The sequence below is a fragment of the Camelus ferus genome, chromosome 32 (genome assembly GCF_009834535.1).
Source record: "Camelus ferus isolate YT-003-E chromosome 32, BCGSAC_Cfer_1.0, whole genome shotgun sequence".
NCBI lineage: Eukaryota > Metazoa > Chordata > Mammalia > Artiodactyla > Camelidae > Camelus > Camelus ferus.
This window is the reverse complement of record NC_045727.1, coordinates 13,619,533-13,642,083: the sequence shown is the minus strand read 5'-3', so window position 1 is coordinate 13,642,083 and position 22,551 is coordinate 13,619,533. Positions and strand designations below refer to the sequence as shown.

The window sequence follows — 22,551 nt, the reverse complement described above, 5'->3', positions numbered from 1 at the left end:
CAGCGCCCAGGCTGTCCCCTCTCGCTGGGCCACGTCAGCCAGGTCCGCGTGATCCAGAGGGGAAGAGAGGGCCAGCTTGGTTCCTCAGAACTACTGCTTCCTCGCCTTTCCGGCCCACCCTCTGGCTGGGGAGCCTTCCCCCTTTCAACTCAAGGGCAGGATTTGGTGCGGCCCAAGGGGCAGGTCAGCACCAGAGGCTGGAGGCCACTGGACCAGGTGGAGAGACCTGCAGAGTGAGACGGGAGACCAGGTTCTGGTCTCAGTCTGCCTGAGGGCCCAGTGTTCTTGGCCCAGCCAGTCACACCCCCTTTCTGAGCCTCAGTTTCCCCTCTGTAGACCACAGAGCCACGACTTAACAATTAAGAGACCAATAATCCACTTTCAAATGGGCAATTGATGTGAATATACAGTTCTCCAAACCAGACACAAAGGGCCAATAAGTACATGAAAAGATGATCCATCTCATTAGCCAACTAGGAGACAGGGTCGGGGGGTAGAGCTCAGTGGTAAAGCGTGTGCTTAGCATGCACGAGGTCCTGGGTTCAATACCCAGTAGTGCCACTTAAAAACAAAAACAAAAACTAAAACTATGAGATCCCACTTTATACCCACCAGGGTGGCTATAATCAAAGACCGACAATAACAAGTGTTGGAGAGCACGTGGAGAAGTTGGAGGCCTTATACACTGCTGGTGGGAATGTAAAATGGTGCCGCCGCTTTGGAAAAAAGTATGTCTGTTCCTTAAATGGTGAATATAGAAAGGCCACACAACCAGCGATTCCATTCCCAGGTATAGGTCCAAGAGAACTGAAAACATACTCACGCAAAAGCTTGCATGCAAATGTTCACAGCAGCATTTATTCACAACAGCCAAAGCGCAGACGCAGCCCAAATGTCCATCAACAGGTAATGGGTTAAAACATGTGGTCTATCCATACAGTAGATTATTACTCAGCCATAAAAAGGAATGCGGCCCTGATACACGCTGCAACATGGATGAACCCCAAATCATTACGCTGCGTGAAAGAAGCCAATCACAAAAGGCCACGTGGGATTCTGTGTGTATGAAATGTCCAGAATAGGTAAATCCATAGAGACAAAAAGTAGACTTGTGGTTGCCAGGGGGTGGGGGATCTGCGGATGAGTGGGGAGAACTTACAGGTATAGAGCTTGGGGGAGATGAAACTGTTTTTGAATTAGATGGCTGCACAGTCTTGTGAGTACACTAAAAAACATGCTACGCGTGGTAGGGCACATGCTTAGAATGTATGAGGTCCTGGGATCAATCCTCAGTGCCTCCATTAAAATTAATTAATTTTTAAAATTAAATTAAATTAAAAACTACTGAACGTTCCACTTTAATGCATTTGATGGTTTGTGAACTGTATCTCAATTTTTAATAACACAGTGGCAAACACCACCTTCCAGGATGGTCAGCGTAATGCAGTGGATGATGCTGGCCAGCGCCGGCCGCTGCAGCAGACAGCAGTGCACGTCTGCTTATGTCACAGGGTGGCTCTGAGGACAGTTGGGAAACACCATGTTACATAAACCCGGGGTGAGCAAGGAGCTACCAGGGCCCCCATAAGGTCAGCGAGGTCACCCTCGACGGGGGGATCCTGTGACTCAAAACCTACAGCAGCGTCCTTCCCGGGCCTGGTGTGTCCCCAGGGCTGGGACGTCATGCCCCCTTGCACCCAGTGGCTCCTCCAAATTGGGCAACTGATCCCCCTTCCAGGGGCCGGAACACCTATTCAGGGAAGTGCAGAGATGGAAAGAAACTCACGTCTGTGCAGGAACCTCTTACCGTCTGCCCCACACCAGCTGTAGGCCCCAGACCAGGCCCCCCAGCAGGGACCCCCCCAGGTCGAGGGGAAGGCTGGTGGGGGCTGATTGGTCTACTCTGACCAGCAGACGGGGATGTGGATGACCCCGCCCCTGGGGCCGCCCTCTCTGAGCCCAGGGTCCCCTCTGTGAGATGCGGGGACAGGCCAGATGACGGGTCCCCTGGCGGCTCTAAGCACTGAGATGTCATGTAAAGAAAAGCAAACCTAAACATTCAATAGTATCAGGAAATCCAGGGGAGCCCTGACTTTTCTCATGATGACAACATTCCAATGCCTATTTTGAAACATCACATTCTTGCCAAAAAAGTTTTGGTGCCCCAGGCACATGCTGTCAGCCCGGTAGGCAGAATTGGGCACATTTCTGCAGCTCTTCTCTGCTCCCGGCCCGCTTCTGAGCTGTTCACAGGGGCTGGATCCCTGCATCCTCAAAACCACCTAATGAGGCAGAAGTCGTTTTCCCCACCCAGTAGATGAAACCAGTGGGGAGACGGGAGGTTAACTCCCGCGGGGGCGGCTGCCCGGGGTGAGGGCGCCACTGGGAGGGCTTAGGGGAGGAGGTCAGCATTTCTGCGGGTCTGGAAAAGACAACTCTGGTCTCACTGGCAGAAATGCAGAAAAGAGATGCTACAGATTCCACGTCCAGAGAACTCATGGGCTGATGTGCAGACAGGCCCTCCTGGGCCCCGTTTAAGAATGGCAGGCATGGCTGGAAGTCGAACAGAGAGGGAGGAGGGCAGGGAGGGATGGAGAAACTGAGCCACCCACAAGACAGCTCTGCAGCCACTGCAACGTCTCTAGAGGGCCTTGCACAGCACAGCCTGGTCCCAACATCTTGCTTAAAACACTCCCCTGGCTTCCTGTTGCCATTTGGTCAAGGCCAAAGTCATTATTACCACAGCCACCAGGCCCTGCCCACCTCCTCAGCCTCACCCAACAGCTCTCTAGCACGCTGCTTTCTCTGACCTTCCTCAGTCCCTCAGAGGAGCCAAGCTCTCACCCCAGGACCTTTGCCCATGCCAGACCCACTTCAGTCCACCTACTGAACTACCATCCAGATATCAAGGTTCAGTCTGAGCCTTACCTCTGCAGGGAAGTCCTCCCTGACTTTCCTCCAGGCTGGTCCCTGCCCCGCTGGCCCTCCCAGAGGACGATGTACCCCTCTTTGTACCATTCTTCAGAGTTGTAAACTTTTACAACTGTGGGGTTGTCTCCCCAGCCAGACAGTAAATTCCAAGAAGGTGTGCACTGTGGTTGTGGCTCCCCATTGCCTGTCTTCAGAGCACAGCAGACCCGGGAACGTAGTAGGTGCTCAACTAATCCCTAGTAAACAGATGGACACATGGTCATATAGACACAGCGATCTGTGGAAGCCCAAGGCTGCAGGACCCTGCACGCCCCCATCCCACATCTAGTGCACCTGCAGCCAGGCCTCTAAAGTGCAGGCCCTGCCCTCTCCTGGGCGCCCCTCCCCAAGGAAATCAAATCACATCACTTACAATAAACCAAGGCATGTGATCTTTTTTTAGGAAGCTTCAATTCTAAAGACGCTGACTTTTTCCTTTATGATGATTTTTCTAAAATGAATCCAAAATCTGTTCTTTCACTCACTGCAGATTTCAACACTTTCCTGGAAAACAAACTGAAAAAGAAAAAGCCAGGGCATTTCTCCTGCTTCCTTTAAAGAATTCACTTCAGAACAAATTCCACATGAGCCACACCTGGTAGCTTCACAGAAAGGGGCCAGATGTCACTGGAGGGGACACTCCTACACTTTGCAAAAAACTTTTCAGTCCCTCATTCAAGCCCTGTTTAATAAGTAACATGTTGTATGTGGGGGCACCAGGCTAGGTGTGAGCAATAAATCAGCAAGAAGGACAGGCTTACAGGTGAGTGAAATTACTATGAATGCCTTTTTAAATCTAGGCTGTAAACGGGGAATAAACACACAGGCCAATTTGCAGGAACACGAATGGACCTGGAGATCGTCATTCTATGTGAAGGAAGTCAGAAGGAGAAAGAAAAATACCATATGATATGTAGAATCTAAAAAAAAAAAAAAAAAAAGACACACGTGAACTTATTTACAAAACAGAAACAGACTCTCAGACATAGAGAAAAAACTTGTGGTTACCAGAGGGGGAGAGGGGGTGGGAGAGAGAAATTAGGAGTTCAAGATTTGCAGATACTAACTATTATACATAAAACAGATAAACAAGTTGCTACTGTAGAGCACAGGGAACTACATTTAATATCTTGCAGTAACCTATAATGAAAAAGAATATGAAAAGAAATATATGTATGTGTATGTATGACTGAAACATTGTACTGTACACAAGAAATTGGTGCAACATTATAAACTAACTATATTTCAATAAAAAGGAATGCAAATTTTTTAAATTAATTAAATTAAAAAATATTAAAAAAAAAAAAAACACAGGCCAAAATCTAGCACATGGAGGAGCCCGGAAGACCCATTTGTCAGGCTGCCCATTTCTTGCCCCAGGAGACCCCTGTGGCCTGGCCTCATGGGCCCTCAGGGTCTAGCAATGCACCTGCGTCCTCAGAAGACCCAATCAGAATCCTTCCCAGGACTGATGTCTGACCCAGGAGACACGCCTCCCTCACGTGGCTGGGGTTTCTGAGCCAGGATGTCATTGGTATGGAAAGCCACCTTCCCCAACCCCACGGGGCAGGGGTGGGGTCCTGCTGAGCAGGCGAGGACAAGGCCGGTGCAGCTCGGGAGGCCGAGTGATTTCCCTGAGCCCCTGGGCCCTGCTTGAAGCCAGAGCCAAACACACAGGTGGCCCCAGCTACACAGGACCTGATGACAGCCCCTTTCCTGCTGGTTGAGCTGGCTTCCCAGCACTCGCTGCAGGGCATCCTTAGTCCTGCATAAGCATGAGGAGGACGGGGACAGGAGGGCGGAGGACCTGGAGGGAGGAAGTAGGATGGGCCAAAGCCTGCTCTTGGCGTCAGCTGCAGCAAAAGCTCAGAAGCTTTGCTCAACAGAGAAGGCAGCTGGAGGAAGACAGAGGAACAGGCTGGGTCCCTGTGGGGCTGTCTACTAATTGGGACACAGAAGCAGGACTCACTTGAAGGGATGCCACTTGCCAGCCTGGAGGAAACGACCTGGGATGGGCGCTGGGAAGACTTGCTTTTCTTCCTCCTCTTGCTCTTGGGGACACACCAAGGAAATGCTGAGCATTTATCTTGATATGAAAAAAGAAACAGCCTATGGCTCCAAGGGGAGAAAAGGCCATCAAATCCTGCTCTGTCCAAGGGCTGACTTGTGGCCATTCAATGGGTGATGGGGTGTGACCAGCTGGGGCCAGGTCACCCTGTCCACAAGATGTAAGGAACAGAAGGGGGACAGGATGGCATTGAACACAACTGCTGGGCATCCCCACAGTCAAGACAGCAGAGCTTAACAGGCAAAAGGTAGGAACAACCCAAATGTCCATACAATGGAATATTATGCAGCCATGAAAAGGAATGAAGTACTGATACATGCTCCCTCCTGGATGCACCTGAAAAACATTATGCTGAGTGAAAGAAGCTAGATGCCAAAAGTCACATGTTAGATCATTCCTCTTATATAAAATGTCCAGAATAGGGAAATCCATAGACAGACTGCAGATTGGGGGTTGTCAGGGGCTGGGGAGGGAGATAAGAAGTGACAACTAATGGGTCTGAGGTTTCCTGTTGGGGTGACAAACATGTTTTGGAACCAAATAGAGATGATGGTTGTACAACACTGTGAGTGGCTAAGTGCCACTGAGTTAGCTATTCACTTGAAAATGGTCAACTTTAGATTAGGCAGAGCAGGGGGCTGGAAAGGAAGGAGGGCGGAGACACACTAGGGTTGTGCTGGGGAAAATATGCTTCTGTGGCCAGAGGAGAGGCAGACCTAGGTGGGGAGACCAGTGGGGAGCCTGGGGCAGCCACACAAGTGAGGACCACTGTGGGCTGACTCAGGGTCCTCGGGTGCCGGGCTGTGGTGGGCACTGGGGTTGGGGGTGCTGGAGTAGATCTGTGTGTCACTGCAGGGAGCCCAGGCTGAGGGGTGTAGAGAACCAGGAGGGAGACCAGAGAGGCCAAGTTTGAGGCGGCCAGGGGCAGAGGGCAGAAGGCAAAAAGGTGGGGCTGGTGGGGGAGGGCAGCAGACTCCACCGCTCCCCTGGTAACTGCAGGGAGCCAGGCCTTCTGGCGTCAGGGAGAGGCAGGGAGGCCTGAGGGGAATGTGGGTCCACGGAAGGAAAATGGACAAGAGGGTACCCACAGGTACATGTGTGAAAATGAAAACAAAAAATGCAGACATGTGTGCCCACACCCGGACACAGAAAAACCGTCCCAGCCACACAGCAAAACAGGCCCACAGAAACACGTACCACAAGTGCTCAGACGTGCACACACCGGCACAGATGCACATGCCAGTCGCACACTAACAGGACACATGTAGAGACAGAGCCAAGCGCATACCTGATGTTTATAAGTAACTGGACAAACGTTCAGATACATACACATTCTAACCAAAACAGAGTTGCCTTTAGAGACGTCCACAAAGGCGAGCACACTGTGAGAGCACACACACCCGCGCAGCCTGTCCACCCACGAGGTACCATGACCACCTCCCCCTCAGGAAGGAAACTCTGGGCACCCCCCAGGAACTCCAGCACCAGGGCCCACCAGGTAAGTGAGACACAAACCACTGCCATAGCCCAACCCGATCACCCAGCCCTGCCCAGCCAGCGTCAGCGAGGAGCTGGGCCTCATGTGCTGCCCAGGCACCCACTGCCACCAGTGGCAAACAGCTGGGATGGAGAGGGATCTTGCAAAACCATCCTGGTCCCTGTCCCTTCCCCCAGGGAACCTCCCCAGGCCCCTGGGGGCACTATTGACCTTCCTTTTGAATTCTGGTTCTGCCATGCCCAGCTGTGTGACCTTGGGTAAGTCACTTCACCTCTCTGTGTTCCGTTGCCCCTGTGTAAAAAGGGGATGAGAGGGTGTGTTGAATACATGAATCAATGGAGCTCACTCATCCCCTTTCCCCATGTAGGGAAGTGGTTCCCCTGGGCTCAGTCAGCCAGCTGCAGACTGCGCTGCCTCTCCTGTCTTCTGGTGGGTCCTATCAGGCCCGGTGGGGCACTTGGGCCAGGGAGAATATGGAGAGGGCAGGGGTTTATTCTCCCCTCCACACAGGACCAAGAAGCCAGCTTCAAAGCAACTTGGCCAGCAGAGGACCACATGGCCCTGCCTGGCAGGGGTGGGGACGAAGGCCTTAAACCCTGAATTTCTGCTCAAATTGTCCTCCAGGAGGGCTCAAGAGACCGCTTCCTCTGTACACACATGGAGATCAGAAAGGGTGGAAATGAGCCTTGGACTCTTCCCACCTGAGGTTTCCTCATCTCTGTCCCCACCCACCCAAGAGCTCCCCACTCGGATTCACATCCTCCCAGCAGACGCCAGATGGACGTCAGGCAGAGGGACTGTGGGCAGGACTCTCCTCAGGCACTGGCTGCATCTTTCTGGGAAAAAGGACTCAGGCTCTGCAGCCTGGAGCCTGGATCCTCGAACTCAGGAGTGGCTGTGCAGAGGCAGACAGGTGGATGGGGCTCCAGGTGTGCCAGCCAGCACCCCAATCTCAGTTATGAATAACCCAATCCAAGGTCGGGGCTGAGCAGATGGACTTCCTTTGCCCTAGAACTCTCTGGGACCTGGGTGGGATGAGGAGGTGGTCCTGCAAGCCCCTCAACCCCTGGCCTGGGACAGCTCCAGACTCATCTGTCTCACAGCACCTGAGCATCACTGTGGGAGGGGTCCAGGGCCATCTCCCCTTCTCAGAGAAGCTGTGTTCCCCAGGCATCTCCCAAACCCTGTGCCCTAACCCCAGGTAGGTACCGGCCTCCTGGCACACCCAGAGCACATCTCCCCATCCGTAATCTACAGAAGGCCGAGCTGCCCCAGAACCCTGATGCCCTGGGAGCTAACCCCCTCCCCCACACACTTGCACACATGTGGCAGAGACACAGGTGGGTGTGCTGGTCTCTGGGCCTGGGTCTGAGTCAGACCAGCCCACCTGTGTGGCCTGTGGCCTACAACCCAGGGCAGTCCACCCTCAAGAACTAACTGATGCCAAGTTAGGACCCAGTTTGACACACTTGGAAAGCCGGGATGACAGAAACCCCAAATCAGGTAGCGACTCACAAGCAGGCAGACAGACCCCCAAGAGTGGACGTGTGGCCAGGAGGTCTCTACCTGCAGGTCAGGCAGCCCCAAGAATTCTGGTTCTAAAGCCCCTATCTCAGTTTAGGACATCCCTCGAGCCAAGGTCCAGGATGGGCCCTCCAGGGAGAGAAGGGGGACTCCCCCGCCCCAAGACAAACTACAAATGCCCCCTTCACAGCCTTCCCAGGGCCCAGGGGCACACAGGACCCTGAAGAAGCTGCCTTCTAGGTCTCAATACACTTGGGGAAACTGAGGCCATGAGGAAAGGGCTGGCCCAGGGTCGCTGACCGCTCACTCACCCAGCTGGCCTGTGCTCCTTGCTCCTTTGATCTGCAGTCCCCAGGTTCCCAGGGGCAGGGCGGGCGCACTGCCAGAGGCCTGGCCCCTCGCTGGCTTTTCTAGGGAGCCACCATGGCCTCTGAGTACGCCGAAGTCACACCCTTCTTCCCTTCCCAAGTGCGGGTGGGTCTGGGCTGAGAGCACCTGATAATCTCCCCAGAGCATCTGTGGGGCCCCGTCAGGCCACAGCGGAATCCCAGCTCACTGAGCGGGGAGGTGGCTTCTCTGCAACAGGAAACTCCAGGCCCAGATGCGCTGAGCCTCTGGCCCCAGCATGCAGCCACCGAGGGCAGAGCCGGCTCCAGGTGGCCTCCAGGGCCCTGTCCTGCCCTCCTGGCCAGAGGAAGCCCTGTATACAGACTCCCAGGTCCCCACTCCAGCTGACACCCTCCACCCCTGCTCCAGGAGAGCTCTGGTGGCAGGAACTGACTGATCTCCTATGAGGGACAGCCAGAACTCAGGCATGGCCCAACAGAAAGCAGGCAGCAGCCTGGAGGAAAGGTGCTCTGGGGCCCCCCTTGAAGGGGTCTCACAATAGGCCAGCCACAGCCAAGGTGGCAGGGAGGCCGGGGGACCCCCCAGGCAGGAGGGGCTGGGAGTCTCTGTCCCTGTTCGGAACCTTCTAGACCACTCAGAAGCGGTAAGGAATGAAGAAAGAGCCCGGATCCCAGAGCCAAGCTGCCCTGGACAGGAATCACGTGACCCTGGCTAAGTCACTCCACCTCCCTGGCTAAGTCACTCCACCACTCCAGCGAGAAGGTCCTTCATCTGGAGAATGGTGATGGTTCACCTATGTTCTGGAGGTGAGCCTGAGGGAGAAGAGGCCAGCCCAGGACTGAGCCAGCTACATGGGGAGAGTCCAGGACCTCAGGCACAGGGGCCCAAGGAGCAGCTGAGCAGCTGTGGCCGAGGCTCCTCCGACAACCCCAAGGACCACAGCCTAGCCTGCTCACTACAAGCTCTTTATTAACAAGTTGATTAAAAACAGTAGAGAGAGAGAGAGAGTGAGAGAGAGAGAAGAGGGAGAGAAAGAGAGAAAGATGTAAAAATACTTTTCTTGGAGGCTCCGGAAAGGGAAGGCACTGTCAGAACTCGCCTGGCCAGGGAAGGCAACCCAGCCAGAGGCAGAACGGAGATCAGGGCCCTGTCCAGGCAGCAGCCCTGCCGGCCTGGCCCAGGGTACTGATGGCAGAAAGCTCCAGCCCCAGGCAGGGAATGTGCAAATGCCGAGGCCCCGCAGGGAGTGATGGGTTAAGGGCTTCCTGGAGGAAGTCCCAAGCACCGTGTTCCCCTGTGTTGGGCAGACACGTGTCCACCTGAGGGCTGGTGCCTGTGCACAGCTTACATACACAGAGCAGAAGGAGGGGTCCCCCGGCAGGAACATCCCAGAGTTTAAGGAAATAGCTTAGAGAAGTCTCTGGAAGCCTGAGGGTGAGAGGAGAGCCTGGAGGCTGTTGTGCCCCTGGGAACTCAGGAGCCCAGGCCCTCCTGCCGGCGTTGGAGGACCTCAATGACACTGTCGATGCCGTCCTCAGGCACCTGTGGGCAGGTAAGCGGAGGGAGGGGTCAGGGCCACCCAACTCCCTGGCTCAGCTGGACCACCTCCTGCCACCCCACCCCACTCTGGGCCTCAGTGCCCCTCCAGGAGCCCCAGCCCGCGGCACTCACCAGAGCGTGGTCGAAGTTGAAGGTACTGATGTAGTAGGCAGAGATGTCAGCTGCAGCCAGGGGTCCTGCGATCTGGGCCACAATCCCACACTCATCTGAAGGTTGAGAAGGGGTCCATATGGATCACCCCAATCCACCCCCAGGCCCTTCCCAAGCCCCCGACACACAAGGTGCGGCCCTCACCAAAGCCCAGGGGCTGTCCGCCAATGCGCACCATCCTCCACAGCTCCCCGGACGAGCTGGTCAGCAGCAGGTCACTGGGGAACCTGGGGAGGCAGGGGGGCGGTGGGCAGGCCACCCAGGGCAGGTCAGCCTAGAGACCTCAGAGTTTGACACTCTACCTCCTCCCTCCCTGGGTCTGGCTTAGGGTCTCTGGCCCACCTGGGGTCAGGGGTCACATACTTTTTCTGCGTCTCAGAGTCCATGACAATAGAGATGTAGCCCTCAATGAGGGAGAAGGCAAAGAAGGTGATGGAGCTGGATCCAGGACCACCAGAGGCTGCCTCCTTTGGGGCACTGGGGAGGGACAGGAGGCTCAGGCACTCTGCCCACTCCATCTCCTGCCAGTCGGCCTCTAGACATCTGGGAAGGGGCTGGTACAGGTGGCCTTGGGCAGGCTCTCCAGTCCCTGGGCCACTTTCCTCCCCTGTCCGAGAGCTCTGACCTCCTGATGGCGTGGGTAGCGGGTGGCTCTGCCCACACCACAGGGAAGGGCTCCAGTTGCAGCCTCAGACCTTGCCTGAACCTCAGTGAAGGGCACAGGTAGCACAAGCTGTCAGGAGCCCCAGAAACAGAACAGGGCAGAGTTGCAGAACCAAGGGATGGGTGGAAGGTGTTGGGACAGAGCTCAGGGCATGATGCTGTGAGGACAGAGACAGGTGAAAACAAGGCCCACCTGTGTGAATAGAAGAGGACGTCGATAAGGGTGGTGGCGATGGCTGGCAGCGTCTCAGGGTCCAGAGTGAGGACACAGAAGCGGTTCTGTGGGCTCTGGATGGGATGCACTGTGGGGCTGGGCCCTGCTCAGGAGGGACCAGGCCGTGGCAGGTGAAAGGGCAACTGTGGGCTGGGGCGCCCCCTGGTGGCCAGCCAGAGAAGGGGGGTCTAGGCTGGGTGTATGGTCATGCTCTACAGGAATCTGCCTTGGTTTTCCTGGCCCCATCTCCCCATCTTGTGAAGGGGTCTATGTTAGCTGGTCTCCCCAAGCCCACAGACCCACCTGCACAAGGGAAGGGCCCAAGTGGGAAGAAGAGCCCCGCCCAGGCCTGGGTGTCAGAGTGTGGCCCTCACCATGCTGGGCACGGGGAAAGCCATTGCTGGAATCATCCCTGGCAACAGGCACAGGCTCCCCGCCCACCTCTCGGTAAATATCGAATTCCTGGGCCAGCGTGTGGATCACCACAGACAGGTCCTGCTCCCGCACCTGGGACAAAGGAGGTGGTACAACGCACAGGTCCCCAGGCACCCATGTCCACCTGCCCTGCACCAGCACCTGTGGGAAACTCACCAGGATGAAGTCTGTCTGGTAAGTGGACAGCATCAGCACAGACACGTGGTGCTCGGCTAGTGGTGCGATAACTGAGCGGGCAATCTTGGTGACCCCAGCAGCCTGCACTGCTGCACCGCTGTGGGATGACACATTCAGCACCAGCCACGTAGCCTCAGCCACTTGCAGGAACTCGGATGGGGGCAGCTCTGTGGGGCAGGGGGCACATGCCTGGTCAGGGCCTCCAGGGCTGGCCCCTGCCCTCAGTTTCCCTGTCTGTGACTTGGAGGGCTCTACCAAGGTAAGGTCAGGTCTGAAGCCTGGAGCTGTCTTCCTCCCCCAGGTTCTGCTCCTGAGACCTGCATGTATGCAAGGACTGAGAAGTGCTTCGGGTGTTGGTCTGTCAGGAATTGAAACTTCCCAGTTAAGATAGGATCTCCAAATTCAGACAGACCTGGGCTCAAATCCAGGCTTCACCATTTACTTTCTGTTGACCTGGGGCAAATGATTTTAACGTCTCTGAGCCTCAGTTTCCTCATCTGTAAAATGGGATGACTGAATGTACTTCAAGACAGTATTCTGTGGGTTAACAGAGGCCTTATACCATGCTGCACCACCAGGGGGCGCTAGGAGACCAGGTTGACTGGGGGATGTCCTTCCCCCTTAGGCAACCTAGACTTTTCTGCAGCACAAATAGAGAAACTAAGGCCCAAAGTGCTGCTGTGGGGGATGGACCAAGCCCCAGTTGGCTGGCCTGAGACTCCAGGCCTGTCAGAATGGGTCAAGAAGGCAGCAGTAAGGGCCAGGTGTCTGCTCCAGGGATCAGGGAGGGATCAGGCTGGCGTCCAGTCCAGAGCAGGGGCCACAGCCAGAGTAGTTGCTAATCTCCCAAGCACAGCTAGGAGGCCCCCAGGACCCTGCCCTGGGCTGGCTGCCTGCTCCTGCATTCCTTCCCCAACCCTCAAACTCCTGGAGTTCCCAGACCAGTGGTGGACAGGGTGACCCACAGCAGGGAGAGAAGTCCAGGGCGAAATAATGTCGGGAGGGCAGTGAGGGGGAGGAATAGCCACAGGAACCTGAATCTTGCCCCAGAACTGCAACTGAGGCCCTGCTGCTGCCCTGAGGCTGCTGAATGCCTTTCTACACTGCCCCGTTTATAAAGCCCTCATGGGACCCTTGTAGATCAGAACCATAATATACCCATTTAACATAAGAGGAAACAGCTCAGAGAGGGGAAGTGACTTGCTCAAGGGCACACAGCCAGTGAGTAGTGGAAATGGATTGGAACCCAGATCCACCCACCTTCAAGCCTCCAGTTCTTGGAACCTTGCAGCCTAGCAATCGGTGAGAATCCCGCAAAGAGTGGACAGCGGCCTCCTTCCCCTACTCCCCTTCCCCAGCCCAGCCCCCACCTTTGAAGCCCTCCTCGTCCACCATGAGCGTGTAATCCTCAGGAGTCTCCGTTAGGCTGAAGAACTTGCACCTGGTTGGGGGGCAGGGGGCATCTTTAGCCTGCGTGGGGCGGAGGGGGCGGGTAGACACGCACCGGGCGCCTCCCTGCCCCTCAAGCCACAATTTTCGCCCCAGGACAGTGGGGTATGGACCCCATCTCCGGAACTGCGAACTGTTTCCCGCCTCCCCGAACTCCTCAGGAGCCCCCCACCCCTCTATTCCAGGAGAGAGGGGAGGCTCAGCCGCGGCAACAGTCCCGGGGCGTCGGGCCTTGGGCCCTTAGACTAGCCCCTCTGACCCGATGAGAGGCATCTGGAAAAAGCTCCCCGCAGTCGCCAGGAAGGAATGCCCCCATTTGACACCACTGGGAGTTAAGCATTGACCACCCCAGGCTGTTTGCGCCTTAACTGGCCCTGGGAGGGGGCCTCGCCGGGCCGGATAGGCGGCGGTCCCGGGGAGGGTAGGCCCGGGCCGGATGGCGGCCGGGGGTGGGGGTGGGCAGGGAGAGCTCTCCCCGCCTGGTCTCGCTGGTCCCGCGGCGGTCCTAATCTCCCAACCTTGTCCCGGAGCGACAGCGGAGCCCACCCCCATCTGTGCCCTCGAACCCGGGCTCGCACCGGCTTCGGCGGGGCAGGAAGAGCAGCTTGATGAGCGGGTGGGTGTAGAGCCAGAGACCGGGGCGGGCGAGGCTCAGCACCCGCACCCGGTGCTCTAGGATGTGCAGCTCCATAGCGGCCCGCGCGGAGCCGACCCCGCGGCCAACCAGACCCCGGCCGCGCCGGGGGCGGGTCGGTGGGGGCGGTGCTGAAGGTTTAAAGGAGCCGCGGCGCGGCGGAGTACACGCTGCCAGCTACGCCCGCACTCTGACGGCCACGCCCTGCGGGCTGGGCGGCCTATCCAGGATGGCCACACCTCCTTCTAGCGCCGGAGCCTCACTCCGCTAGGTCCAGCCCGCCAAACTCCCCCCCTGCCAGCTCCGCCCCTTCAGTATTCACCCGCTGACCCCACCCCGTCGAGTCCTCCAAGCCCCGCCCATGTCGCGCCCCTTCTCCGGGCTCCGCCCTTTCCGAGGGATGCCAGCGGCGCTGCGGTCAGGAGCAAGCATAGACTTGGGGTCCTTTCTGCCCTTCGGCCGCATATGGGCCTTATGATTAAGTTCACTGAGGTTAGGAGGGCTGCCTCAGGGGCTCGGCTGTGAGCAGAACACTGCCCCCAAATCCCTGGAACCTGGAGTGGTAGGGGTCCACTGCGCCGCCCAGGCGACCCAGTGGTTCTCTCCCAACTAAGTGTCCTGGCACCTTTCCCCTCCTTCCTCTCATGGCTCAGCATGGGGCAGGGCCACCAGAGCTGGCTGGGGAGGCGGTGACAAAAGCCCCCCAGCAAGGCCGCGCAGGATTAGAATTGATACATACCCCTCCATCTCTGTGAGCCCTGCAAGTGGGCTGACAAGGTGAAATCTAGCCTGGACTTAGTGGCCCCCACCTCTGTTCCTCTCACCAGACTTTCAGAGTAGAAGGCCCCCCACCAGAGTCAGAGATATGGAGGACCATAGCCACCTCCAAATAACATACTGCTTGATAGGGGGCTGAAAGTGGCCAGGCCTACCACTCAAGGCGCCTTAAGACTAAGTGCTTGGGCCAGGAATGTCCAAAGCTCAAACTTTGGGGCATCTGGCCATGCAACTGGGACCCACTGGATAGTCAGATCTCAGCAGAGTCTTAAGCCCACAGCCATTAGCAGAACTTAGGTGTCCTGAGCATGTCTAAACTTGCTTCATGCCTAAAGAGGCCCCCAGCACTGGCAGGCACCCCAGATCTGAGGCTTGTTAGTGCCAGCTTGGGCTCATTTCAACATTAGGGCTGGGCTCTGCTCAGGCCTCTTCAGGTCCACAAAGACCCCAAGGCTGAGCAGGCATCAGCACACCTAGGCTGGCTGCATTGTAGGAGAGAGCATGCTCCCTTGTGGAACCTGAGCATCTTTAGGCCTCAGATCTGTGACCTTGAACCACACAGGTTAAAGCAGGCCTCAGGCCTGATTGCGACCCAGCAGGCCTGAGCAGGCCTCCTGCCTGCTTGGGAGCCTCCGCTGTGGGCGAGTGGATGCGGGACAGCACCTTCCCTCCCCGGACTCTCTGGCTTGTTGTGTCCCAGGGAAACTGCAGCCACCACATCCTGGCTGTTCCTCTGGAGGGCCAGGGGGAGGGGACTGTCCTCGAAGGCTGATCCTCTCAGCTCGTTGATGGCAGGTGCAGATGGGGTAGGAAACCACAGGGGTGAGGGGCAGGAGGTGGGAAGTGGGTGGCTTGCCCTAATAGGTTCATGTGACCTATGACCTCCTAAGGCCTAAGCATCCCCAGCTGTACCCGGACAAGAAGTTCTAGGTAGGCTGAGGCCCTGCAATGCCAAAAAGCTCCCAGGGAGGCTCTATTCCTCCCTACCCCCTCCCCGATGGCCCAGCCCAGCCTGCTGGCCTGCCAGGAACAACCGCTATTGTTTGACTGGAAAAGCTGCTTCCTCAGCAGAAGGGGGGCCTCTCCCAGGGACACCCTGTCCTCACCCCCACCAGTCATCAGGTTGTGACCACAGTGCCTGCCTGGGCCCTCAGTGGCAATCAGGTCACCTCAGTCAGGAGATGTAGCGAGGGGCTCTGGGTACAAATCTGGATCAGCTTCATCTTTGCCACTCAGCTCCTGTTTCCTCATATGTAAAATGGGGATAATAATAAAGTCTATCTGACCAGACACATGACACAACCAGCCCAGTCTGGCACATACTAAAACTCGGTAAATGGCAGGCAGCCTTTTGTCAAAGACCCAGGCTTCGCCCTGCACCCACCTGGCTCTGACGGAGGCCTGGGCTGATCATGTGAGGGCATTCATTGTCCCACACCCTTGGCACCAGTACCCACCAGAATGAGCACTCAGTACCTTACTGGGGTCCAAAGTGGCATCCAGGCCAGGCCTTAGAGGAGGAAGACCCTGAAAGGACCTCCTTAAAGAGCCCCTCCCCTTCAGTGATGGGTGGGAATAAGGCCTGGGGAGCAGGCCCTGCTCTACCCCAGCAGTAGTGACCCTCATCCATGGCAGATGGTGGACAAGAGGCTCTGGTCTGGGCTAGGGGCCAGGATGGGGGTGCTCTGTAGAGTGTGGAGAAGAGAAGCTGAGCACCAGGGGTGACACCACCTTCCCACTCCCCAGCTGCACACCAGCTCTCTACACAAGCCTGTTTAATTTCTGTACAAAACCATGTTTCTATTTTATACAAAGAGCACCCCACCCTTTATCCCCTCCCTCTCCCCTCACGTCAGTGCCCTCGTCCTGGGGAGCATCCCCCAGGAGGAGGGGGCTGAGTGAGGCTCACCCATTGGCCCTCACTTCTGCCTGCCCCATCTGGGCCGGCCCAAGCTCCATTCTGGAGAAAATAAATAAGGAGCCTTAGGCAGAATCTGTGCTGGGCCAGCCAGACTCTCTGCCATGCAGGGGCCAGGCAGCTGGGCCCTCAGTGGGTGGGCAGGCCCTGAAGTGTCAGTCTGTGAACCGTGCAGGTGTGTGGAGACCCCAGCCCAGGAGCCTGGGCTGCCAGGGTTACAAGTAGGTGTCCTCACTCTCCTGGGATGTCAGGCTCTCCCGGGAGCGGTGGTGGGCTGAGTCCTGGGGGGCTGAGTCTTGGGGAGCTGAGTCCTGGTGGTCAGGGTCCTTTGGGGGCATATCCTGTGGGGGACGTGCATCTCCCGCAGCGGCCACCGCCTTGGCTTGACTCAGGGTTGGGGGCTCATCCAGCTGCCCACGCGCCTTCGCCTGCTTCTGCTGCTCCTTCTGCGCCTTCTGGATCTGCTTGGGTGGCTTGACCTTGCCTTTGGAGCCAGGGAGAGGGGCATCTGGGGGCAAGCGGATGGATGGTGAAGGTTGCAGCGTGGGCCAGGGGCACGGCTCTGCCTCCAGGATGGCCTTGGCACCGTGCAGCCTGGGCGGAGAGTGGCACTGCAGCTCACCCCGGGTCTCCTGCCAGCGCCGCAGCTGGATGAGGTGCTCGCGCTCAATCTGGCGCTCCGTCACTGGCAACTCTACCACCTGTGGGGACGGTGACAGGCAGGTGGGCACCAGGAAGAATCTTTCCCTTCTGCCTCCAGCCTGGGCCCCTGCTCTCCCTCAGCTCCCCAACCCTGGTCGCTAAAGGCTGACACAGAAAGGATGAGGGGTCTGGACCCTGTGGTGGTCACAAGATCCAGAGCCGAGTGCCAGGTGAGCCAGGCATGTGAGAGCCACTGCCTCAGAGGAGAAAGCTGCCCACAACTTACAAATCCATTTGCCTAATTATGTGTCACCTCATTACAGTCCCAGAGAGACAAAAATCCACAAAGGAAAGAAAAAAAGGAAAATAAAGCCAAGGCCACGGTTGCGGGGCTGGGGAGGAAGAGGAGGTGACGGGTTGCACCTACTTGTTCCTGGAAACCTAGGCCTCTCTGTGCCCCCTCTTCTCGTTCAGACAGAAGGATGAGGTCTGTCCATACTGGCCTGGGCTGCTGAGCACAAGTCTCCAAAGGGCCCTCCCATCTCCCCCTACCTCCTGGTGACGAGGGGAAATGGGAGCCGCACCTCCTGGACCAAGAAGGCCTCCTGCATGATCTTGGGGCTGAGGCTCCGCAGCTGCTCGATGGTCTCATACTGGCCCTGGCAGGCTTTGAGCTTCTCGGGGGAGCCCAGCGCGTGCTTCAGCAGCACCAAGCCTACCCGGAAGATGATCTTGACTCCTGCATATGGGAGCGAGCAGTGAGTGCAAGGGGGTCTTTGGAGAGTTTCTCAGGAAATAGAGGCCTTCTGTGGTCTGGACTAGGGGCAAGGGTGCTCCCCCAAGCCCAGCCCAGTACCTTCACAGAAGAACATGTCCCAGACACGCAGCACGGAGCTCCAGGGCAAGGTGCGGGCAAAGGCACACATGAACCACTCTGTCATGTAGAGCAGTGGGTCGATCTTCTGCTGGCTGAGATGCTTGTGGGCCACAGGTGACACTTTCTGCAGCAGCGAGAAGAGGATCTCCCCGTCCAGCTGGATGGCCTCCTGGTGGGGACAGCAAGGACACAGAGCGATGACCATGTGCCCACAGCTGCCAGGGCGGGATCCGTGTCCCGGCCCCCAGCCCTCAGTCGGCGAATGCTGCAGGTGCCAACCTCATGCTGGGTGCTAGGATACAAGGATGAGCAAACCAGACACAGCTGGTCTCCCTCCTGGAGTGTGAGGTGCAAAGGGGAAGACGGACATGAATCACAGAAGCAAAGAGGTGGCTGAGTGCCCAGAACACGGCCGGAACAGGAATGCTGGGTGAGCATTCAGGTGAGGTGAGGTCCCACCTGTCAGGGTCAAGAAAATCTCCCAAGGGGTGAAAGCTGAGGGAAAAGAAGAGTTCTCAGAGGAAGGGGAGGGGCAGAGGTTGAGGCCAAATCAGGGAGAAACTCGGTGCACTGGAGGACCCACGATCCTGCCCAACAGCCGCACAGCTGGAGGCAGAGATAGAGGAAGCGTGCAACCAGTGATGCTGGAGCCCAGGAGGCCTGACCTGGCAGGCCTTGGGACTTCAGTCTGAAAGCAACAGAAGGCTGGGAAGGATTTAAGAGGGGGCAGGAATGGCTCAGAGAGTAAGGCCTAGAGAGGCCCCAAAGTGCGTCCAGTCTGGGGCAGGTTCCAGGCCAGGGCCCAGGCCCAGCCAGCACTCACCAGTTTCTCACTGTAGTAGCCGGGCAAGTACTTCTCACAGATCTGCACCAGGCACCAGAAGGCTTGCTGTTGGCAAAAGAGATGTGAGGCCTTGCTGCTAGGTGCTCCCTGCTCGCCCACCCACTCGTCCACCCGCCCAGGGCCTGGTGGTACCTCCGCAGGCATGTGCATGAGCAGGACGGCAGCAATGGGTGCCTGGGCCTGGCAGTAGCCCTCCTCAGGTCGGTACAGCGTGTAGGCCTTCAGCACACGGAATAGGTCCTGCTGGCTGTAGAGGCCAAGCAGGGCAGGGATGACAGGTGTGACCCTGCCACCCCTGCCCTCACCTGTGCCCCACCAGACCAGACCTGTCTTAGAAGCTGCACTTCCCTGGAGAGGGGATGTGACCTGATTGTGGTCACCAGGGGGTCAGTCTCCCACTGCAGCACATGGACTCTCACCTCCCCCACTTGACAGGTAGGGGAAAAGGCTCAAAGAGAAAGCAGGGGGCAAGGCCAGGGCAGGATGCCAAATACAGGGTTAGGATGTGTCAGGGCTGGAAGTGTGGGCCCCTCCCTCAGCAGCCATGGTCCCTCGGCCAGGCCAGCTTTGTTCCAGGTGCCTGTCTTGGTCTCCTGGCCTGGCCTGCCATATCTCTCCTCTCCCATGTATCCTCTGCCCACCCAACTCTCTCTTACCTTCTTTCTCCCCACCAGAACTTGTTTCCAGGCCAGGCAAGCCCCAGCACTCTGGGGAGTAAATGAGGAAGCTTCCCCAAAAGTAAAGAGGAGAAACGAAGAGGACTCCTCAGATTCAAACCACGGACGGGAAACTAACAGTGCAGTTTGGGGCCCCCAACTTCTGGGCCCCCAAAATACCCCCAAATTCATTTCACCTCCTCTGTCCCTCTGAGGGAAAGGCCAAGAGCCACCTCCAGCCCACAAGGCCCAGCCTGCTCACCCGTGGCCCCCCCGGGACACAAACATCTCGTGAAAAGGGAACTGCCGGTGCAGGTCACGCTCAATCACATCCAGCCACTTGGGGTCCCCAGGGGACATGTCCAGCTCCTAGAAGCAAGGTCAAGAGCATCTCTTAGAAGTTGGGGATGGCTGGGAGGACACAACTGTCCCAGCTATTGGAGGAGCTCCCACCACCAGGGACGATGTCCACCTGATCCCATCATGGGCTAGGCCTTCCTGAGGACAGGTCAGGAAGCTCAGGTAAGGAAGCCGAGGCAGGAGCAAAGAGACAAGCGGAGCAGGGGTCTGCAAACCCTGAGGGGTGATCCAGGCTCCAGGAAGACCCATGTGGGCGAGTGTCCATCATAGCTGTGGCTAGAAATAACCTCTAGGCACTGCATTCAGGACTCAAATACCTTATGTTACATCCTTAGATGGAAGACTACTGTCAAAGGAATGGCAACCCCATTTGTTAGCACCACTCTCAGCGGCACCCATGGATCTCACTGATTGTTCTCCTCAGCCCCCAAAAGACAGGTCCTGCCATTACACTGTTCACAGATGAGGAAACAGAGGGTCAAAGAAAAGTCAGTTGCCCAGTGTCTCGTGGTTAGAAAAGTGATGGAGCTGGGCCTGGAAGCCAGGTTGGCTCAGAGCTATCAATCCCAACTCCTCTGCTCCCCACTTCCCTGTACAAGTGGCGTCACCTATTCAGGAAGCAGGGTGTGTGTGATCTGCTGCACAGAGCACTGTGATGACATGTGTCAAACCAATAGACTCGGAACCATCGCTGGGTGCTGGGGTTTCAACAAAGTTCTACTCTTTTCTTTGAACTTCTGTGAGCATTTTACTATGAGTACCATTTATAAAAGCAAAGCTACTACACAAAGAAAAATCATTTCTTTGTCATTTGAAATGTTCTATATCTTGACTTGCTTGGTAACATAGGTACGTATTATTTGTCCAAACTCACTGAACTGCATGCTTAGGATCTCTGCATTTTACTTTATGTAAATTCACACCCCAACTTTAATAAAAGAAAGAAAAAAAATCAATGAAAAGGAAACCTAGAGGGCTGAGCAGGGAAGCAGACAAAGGACACGCTGCCTGCCAGGCAGTGTGAGGGGAGGCCCCCAGGAGGAAGGCTGGGTCCTCAGCAAACACATCAGTGGGCGTAGCCCCTGGCCCTGGTCCTGCCCAGCAGGTGACTTCATACACACCCCTTGTGTCTCCTCCATTGGAGGTGTCCCAGTATTGAAATAAGGACCAGGGTGCCAGGTAACCTGACACGAGAGAGTAAGCTGACGGAGTGTTGGAGGCTGGAAGGTAGAGGGTGCTGGGCGCCTCCACAGAGGGCCCGTGAGCAGGCACTAGAGGTGGGTGTGCAACCTCTAGGGCCCACACACCCTCAACACGGGCCCTGCGAGTGTCCAATGCGCCCTGCAGGTCAGGCCCAGGGCTGGATACTGTCCGAGCACAGTGCAGGTTTGCTTTTGTTGGAAAGGAGAGGAGAGTCCCACAGGTTCTCCTGAAGGGCCCAGTGAGGCAGGGACCCAAGAACCCAAAAAGTCAGGTCCTAGGATATGCTCGCCTGGTACCCCAGCAGTGCAGGGCACTCGGCCTCACAGGCGTGAGTGAGAGAGGAAAGGGTGCAGCTGAAGGGCCTGCGGGGAGAAAGTGTGCTGGGAATCGAAGGCCGGTGCAGGCTCTCTCCCAGAGAGCCCGAAAGTGCTGGTGCCACCATGAAGAGAAGCCGGAGAAGAAAACCTCGTAAGAAAAGGACTAGAAGGTCCTTCCCTGCCCAAGGAAGGAGGAAGTAGCAGCAAGTGCTGAGAAGAAGGAGCCACCAGGGGCTGCAGAACCTGCCCTGACAGCTGAGGCTGTGGTCAGCCGCCTGGGTCCACTAGGGAGCACTGGGACATGGACTGCTGCCACCATCTGCCCCATCACTGTAGCCTTGCCCCTGGGCTCTTGTGCCCACAGCAGGCAGAGGGAGCTTGTCATGCCTCCCCATGTCCTCCACCTCATCCACAGGCAAAGTCCTTACCAGTGTGTTCACAAACCACTGCTCTGGCCCCAAAGACTGCTTCCAGGGACCCACTACTCAGTTTCGGAGCATCTTGAAGGCCTTTCTTGGCAAATCTATCTTCTCCCACAAGCAACCTTCGAGACCCCACAGAGGTGGCCAGGTCTTCCCCGGATGCACCACTCTCCAGACATGTAGAGCACACAGCTCCGTGCTCTGGCTGCTCCCAGAGGATGTGCTCACATCTGCTAACTGTGGAACCAGGAGGCTGACTGGGCCACCCGGCGCTCGGTGCTCATGCCTGTGCTCTTGTAGCTGAGGGTAAGCCATGGGCTTAGGGTGAGGCTCCCATCCCTGAACCTCCCACTCTGCCCAAAACTCAGCCCACTGAAATGGAAGAGATGTAGCCACTGGGAGGAAGACTCTGGAGTCAAGACACCACGTGAGTGGGGCATGATATTAGTGCCCTGTGGGGCAGTCCAATTGCCCTGATTCAGGGCAACCCTCAGCCAGACACCACTAACCCCCTGTCCCCTAGGGCCAAGTGCTGCCAGCAAACAGCTCTCACCCCCTCCAAGTCAACAGCAGAAACTCTAGGCTGCCCTGCCTGCTCTTCTCAAGGAACGGGTTTGGCAGGACAGGAATGTTCACTGAAGCATGAAGTATGTCAACAAACAGCTAGTAGCTGGCAGTTCTGTCTCACTGCCTGTCACCAGTCCCAAGAGCCTGGGAGATACCCTGATGCCTGAGACCAAGTCTGGCAGGTGAGCCTGGGCAACCCCAGGGAAGCCAACTGGCTCCCCTAGTTCCCTAGAAGAACAGGCTGGAGGTGCTGCCCAGTCCAGGTGGGCCCCAAGAAG

General features: G+C 56.9%; 2 protein-coding genes across 4 annotated transcripts in view; both read right to left on the bottom strand.

Moving 5' to 3' along the window:
- Positions 1 to 9,355: 9,355 nt before the first annotated feature.
- CASTOR1 (cytosolic arginine sensor for mTORC1 subunit 1) lies at positions 9,356 to 13,885 on the bottom strand. Of its 2 annotated transcripts, XM_032472027.1 has the most exons (9): positions 13,635 to 13,882; positions 12,978 to 13,048; positions 11,587 to 11,774; positions 11,370 to 11,502; positions 10,975 to 11,098; positions 10,482 to 10,595; positions 10,263 to 10,345; positions 10,080 to 10,174; positions 9,356 to 9,950 (listed from the first exon to the last, which is right to left on the bottom strand). In XM_032472027.1, the coding sequence occupies exons 1-9, from the start codon at positions 13,745 to 13,747 to the stop codon at positions 9,882 to 9,884; spliced, it is 990 nt and encodes a 329-aa protein (XP_032327918.1). In that variant the 5' UTR covers positions 13,748 to 13,882; the 3' UTR covers positions 9,356 to 9,881. The 2 variants fall into 2 exon arrangements, with proteins under 2 accessions (XP_032327918.1, XP_032327919.1); XM_032472028.1 differs by lacking the exon at positions 10,482 to 10,595 and having other exon boundaries at positions 13,635 to 13,885.
- A 2,340-nt stretch (positions 13,886 to 16,225) lies between these two features.
- TBC1D10A (TBC1 domain family member 10A) overlaps positions 16,226 to 22,551 on the bottom strand; it is a 30,938-nt gene continuing 24,612 nt past the window's right edge. The window contains exons 4-9 of one of the 2 annotated variants that reach the window (XM_032472025.1): positions 19,667 to 19,773; positions 18,881 to 18,995; positions 18,728 to 18,793; positions 17,884 to 18,073; positions 17,612 to 17,766; positions 16,226 to 17,086 (exon numbers count right to left, since the gene is read on the bottom strand). In XM_032472025.1, coding sequence (XP_032327916.1) covers positions 16,601 to 17,086; positions 17,612 to 17,766; positions 17,884 to 18,073; positions 18,728 to 18,793; positions 18,881 to 18,995; positions 19,667 to 19,773 — 1,119 coding nt within the window. In that variant the 3' untranslated portion in view covers positions 16,226 to 16,600. The remainder of the gene's footprint in view (positions 17,087 to 17,611; positions 17,767 to 17,883; positions 18,074 to 18,727; positions 18,794 to 18,880; positions 18,996 to 19,666; positions 19,774 to 22,551) is intronic. The other variant, XM_032472026.1, reaches the window with a different exon arrangement.

Excerpts from the sequence above, each read along its gene's own strand:
- CASTOR1 (XM_032472027.1), bottom strand. The coding sequence starts at position 13,747 with ATGGAGCTGCACATCCTAGAGCACCGGGTGCGGGTGCTGAGCCTCGCC. Across the intron at positions 11,099-11,369 it reads CTTTCCCCGTGCCCAGCATG|GGCCCAGCCCCACAGTGCAT; the intron begins GTGAGGGCCACA and ends CCTCCTGAGCAG. Across the intron at positions 10,346-10,481 it reads GACTCTGAGACGCAGAAAAA|GTTCCCCAGTGACCTGCTGC; the intron begins GTATGTGACCCC and ends CTGCCTCCCCAG.